The sequence below is a fragment of the Glycine max genome, chromosome 15 (genome assembly GCF_000004515.6).
Source record: "Glycine max cultivar Williams 82 chromosome 15, Glycine_max_v4.0, whole genome shotgun sequence".
Classification (NCBI taxonomy): Eukaryota; Viridiplantae; Streptophyta; class Magnoliopsida; order Fabales; family Fabaceae; genus Glycine; species Glycine max.
In genome coordinates, this window is record NC_038251.2 from 26,384,179 (window position 1) to 26,389,030 (window position 4,852).

General features: G+C 32.6%; 1 protein-coding gene across 1 annotated transcript; it reads right to left on the bottom strand.

The window, feature by feature from the left end:
* Positions 1 to 312: 312 nt before the first annotated feature.
* On the bottom strand, positions 313 to 1,276 carry LOC100817756 (uncharacterized). Its single transcript, XM_003546557.4, has one exon. It carries the CDS (start codon positions 975 to 977, stop codon positions 642 to 644), a length of 336 nt encoding a protein of 111 aa, XP_003546605.1. The 5' UTR covers positions 978 to 1,276; the 3' UTR covers positions 313 to 641.
* Between the last annotated feature and the right edge of the window lie 3,576 nt (positions 1,277 to 4,852).

The window sequence follows — 4,852 nt, forward strand, 5'->3', positions numbered from 1 at the left end:
AAAAATTTACTTTAATAATCTTTACACTTCTTGAGTTAGAATATTAGTTGGAAGATACATATATAAAATCAAGATAATTTCTTTGATTCAAATACGGGCAATTAATCTCTTAAAAACCAAAAAAGAAACCACCGAGAAAGATCCCTCCTCGAATCACGATTTGCATAAATGCAGTTTTTGGTTGACGATAAAAAATTCAAACCAAATTAAGAAAAACTACACATTCAATCAACCATATTCTGGACTGCAACATCAAGCTTTCAATATATACATGAACCCCAAGTATCCAAAGAACTGAAATAGAGAGATATATACACTAAAAAGATTATTATATATAGTAAAAAAAATTCAATTAGCTTCGTTACAAGAAATGAGGACGTCCAATTCAGAACCAACCGAATTGATCAGGAACCCCTAAATCAAAATGGCTTAAGATGATCAATACAATCCCAAGACGACCTTCAACAGATAAAAAAAAAAAAAAGTTAACCAAGACCTCAACCGAACCGGACTCAAATTATTCAAAACTAAAAGAAAAAAGAAAGAAAGAGGAAACAAAACAAAATAGGAGTTTTATCAAAAAGATCATGGTAGTATTGCTTAATTACTTAATTAATTATTAATTATTCTCAATTTCCTGATCACATCTCAAATAAAACTCCTAATTTGTTACTATTTCCCTCTTCGTCGTGTTGAGGCCTGAACCCAGCGGCGGGAGAAGAAGAAGGAGAGGAATGCGCGGAAGTTGTTGCCGAAGCCATTGACAAGCTCCCTTCACTCCAAGCCCTCCTCATGGGGTAGGACACGTTGTTGCATTTCGGCAACTTGTGCGTGCACGCTCTGCTGTTCCTCCTCGACTTGCTGTGCAGAGCGCAGCCGCAGTTCTTGTGGTAGGGGCGGCGCTCGACGTCGTTGTCGTAGGCGGAGATGCAGCCCTCGTAGATCGGCCGGAAGAGCCCATCTGCGGCGGCGGCCATGTGATTTTGCCAAGAATTAATTAATTATTTTGGCTTAATTCTTAGCTGACGCTGCCTGTAGGGAAGAAGTGTGCCACCCACCCGAAGGTTTTTAACCGGAAGAACAGTGGTGGGCGTTATGGAAGGGGAGTGTGGAGGGTGTTAAATAGTGGGAGAGAAAGTGATATAGAGAGAGGAGGGGGGGGGAAGAGGCACGTTAGGTTGTTGTCGACAAACGGCACATGCGGGATTGACGAGCGATGTGAGAGGCGTGTCTTGTGGGTCACTTCGGAGACCGGGTACGCGCGCGCAACACAACACATATGAGGGCTTGTTTTGTTTTGACGTGTGGCTGCTTTGGTTAGTTTCAGCTTCCGTAACTGTTTTCGGTTGAATGGGTTTTGAAAATTTTGAAAACCCAAAAAAGCCCATTGTCCTCTGATTTCACGGTTTTTCGGATATCAATTTAATTGGATTGTTTAGATTTTTTTTCAAGTTTAATTTTAACAATAGATTAACCAGTATTCCTAGTATAAAAACAATAATATTTTTGTACAAAAAAACCTACTATTTTTGTTAGTAAACGTACTACATAAATATTTGTTTATGTAATTAAAACTTTATTAAATAAGTATTTTAAATATATAAATTATATTATAATAAATTAATAACTAGTGTTTTAGTCCGTGAATTGTATGAGCTTATTAATTTTTCACTACCTTATTATATAGCCAATAGAAAGAAATTTAAAAACAGAAAAAGTTTATCTCCAAAAAATTAGAGACTACAAAATTAAAAATAAAAATAAAGAAAAAATGAATAAGCTCTACAGAATATGAAGTGAGAAGAAAATAACGGAAGAACCATCGCGCGTGTGTGTATATATATATATATATATATATATATATATATATATATATATATATATATATATATATATATAAAGTTTCACTTTAATTTTTAATAAAATAAATCTTTTAACAATTATGAAAAATTATAAGAATATATTGTCAATGATATTATGACTTTTTTTTTACAATTGCAATATCAATAATAACTAATTTTTGAATATATAGTAATTAACTATGTTATTCTAAAAAGTAAAATGAAGTTTTAAATATCCTTAGTATTAAATTTAAAAATAAATTGAAATAAGAATTTGAAATTATGTATGAAAGAAAAAAAAAGAATCTTTGGAGTTAAGATGTGAACTCGAGTTAATTACAACATATCTATTAGAGGAAGAAGTGAAGGTGAGTATTTGAATTTTGAAGATAAAATATATTTATGTGAAATGAGGGGCTGAATATATTCGGTTACATTTAACTTTGGTTGATATTAAAAGTAGAAGAAGATATACCATATACATATTATGAGAGAGAGAAATACATCACTTTATGAGATGCGAAGAAGGGTGAGGAGATTGAATAATGAGAACACAAATGACATACATTTTTATATATAAGAAGATTAAAACTTGTAATAAATAAATATTTTGAATATGTAAATAATCTATATTAAAATATGATGTTATGTCTGGTCATGGGTTCGAATCCAGAAACAGCCTCTTTGCATATGCAAGGGTAAGGCTGCGTACAACATCCCTTCCCCATACCTTCGCATAGCGAAGAGCCTTTGAGCAATGGGGTACGAAGTTTTTTTATTGATATAGAAATTAGAAATAAAGGTGAAAAAGATAGATTAAAAGAGATAAATAATTAAAGCATAGTGGTTTTTATAATGTATGATAAGTTTTTTATTAAAATAAAAAGGAAATTAAATTTAAATTTATGGTATTTAATTAAATAACATATAAAAGTTACACTAAAATTTATGTGTTTTGTGTATTGTAATGATCTTTTAAGTTTGTCGGGTTTGATTTTGGATTATAATCATAGGACATAGGGGTGGGTCAGGATATGGAAAAGAGGTAGAGACATAGAAATGGCCCAAAGGTCCACTCCAAATTCTTCAAAATCTAGTAGCCTCCGCCTCCTATCTCTTTTCATTCACTTCTTCCCTTTCTTCTAAGTTTCTTTCTTCTCCTCCCTCAAGTTCCATCTTTCTCCTATCCTTGTCCCTTGTATTATTCTCTAATTCAAGAAATTTCTTAAACCGGGAGCTTAAACCTCTTCAAGACTTGTTAATTTCCCACCCTTGAGCTTGATCATCCCTTAGTAGAAGGTAAAACCTTCATCATCTCCTTTTCCTCTTCTCTTTAAGTTAACCCATAATGAAGTTTTGTTGTGAAATTCATTGTAAGTGTTATTTTAAGTTTGGGTGGATGTCCTCTAGTTGGAACTACAAATAAAGTGAAGGAAAATAACCCCCTTGGGTACCAAGCTTTCTCTTTTCTCTTCCTCCTACATAAGCTAGCTCCTTAGTGGGTAAGACAATTTTTACTTTGATTGATTGCTTTATTTGAGTATTTTATGCTTGGAAGCCATTTGAGACTATTGTGTAGAAGTTGAAAAATATACAAAACCTATTGCACTTAAGCACAAAAAAATTGGCTTAAGCATGACGAGTCACAAAAAGGAATCTTGCCTTTGGACTAGAACTCACTTAAGGAGAATATATGGCACTTAAGGGCCATTTTGGTGGCATAAGCGTGGAATAATCTGGCTTATGTGTGGAATGGTGCAGAGGATTTTGGGGACCCTATAAGTAAACTTGCTTAAGTGAGATTTGACCCAAACTTAAGCATGAAAAACAAAATAAAGGAAGTTTTTTTTTTTTTGGAATTCCAGCTTAAGTGAGAGTTTGTTCGCACTAAGTGAGAAAACTTGTTGAAAACTTTGTTAAGTCTGGATGATCCACTATCACAACTGGATGATCCATCCTTACCCATGATTTTGATGATTACAAAGGTATAAATTATTGATGGACTAATGAGTTATTTTTAAGTGAACATGACCTACTATATATGAGCCCACTTGGTATTATTTCTTATCCTAGAACTACTATAAGTGTGTGTCCAATCACAAGTCGATACACTGTTATAAAACTGAAGAGAGGAGCACATGCATGTGAATCGTGTAGGTTTTGATGATGCTAAAAGAATTTTACTTAATGATGGTTGTCATCATAAAAAAGGAGAGAATGTGAATCATGCAGGTTTTAATGATGCCAAAAGTATTTATTTGATGAAAACACACATTGTTTCAAGTCAACAAACAAGATCAAGAAAATCACAGATAAGGACTTAGTCAAATTGTTAAAAGAATCTCATTTTTATTTGTAATAGTTTGACCTCAAAGTTTTTTTTTTTATCAAAATTTCTTTATCAAGCTTAATCAGTTCAAAACTAAGATATTTTTGAACTGGTAATCTTTTAACAGGTCCTGTAATTGATTACTAGAGAGAAAATGAACATGGCCTTTTGAAATTTTGAACTGGTGGAATAACAACACAAATTTATTTGAATTTTGATATGTGTAATCGATGACCAGAATACTATAATCGATTACCAGCAAAGACATTTTAGAAAAACTTTGAGAAGTCATGACTCTTTAGAAATATAACTATGTAATCGATAACCAAAATCCTGTAATTGATTATCAGTGAAAAAGTTTCAAAAAATGTTTTGAAAAGACACATCTCTTCTAACTGTTTTTCAACAGGCACAATGAGCCTATATATATGTGTGTCTTTACTTCGAAAAAGAGAGAGAGAGAGAGATTTTCTAAGAGAACTTAATTGTCAAATTCTCTCTAAATAAAAATTGGCCAAACTCTTGCAAATCTATTAAGAATTTTTCTAGGAACTTCAATTTGTATCATCTACTTTAAAGGAGAGGAATCTTTCTGTACATCTCATATACACAGTTGTAATCAAGATATTGTTTGTCTCTTTGCTTGTGAGAATCTTGAACACAAGGGTGAGGGATCCCAAGG

What these genes read in the sequence shown, in the direction of transcription:
- LOC100817756 (XM_003546557.4), bottom strand. Translation starts at nt 977, where the DNA reads ATGGCCGCCGCCGCAGATGGGCTCTTCCGGCCGATCTACGAGGGCTGC.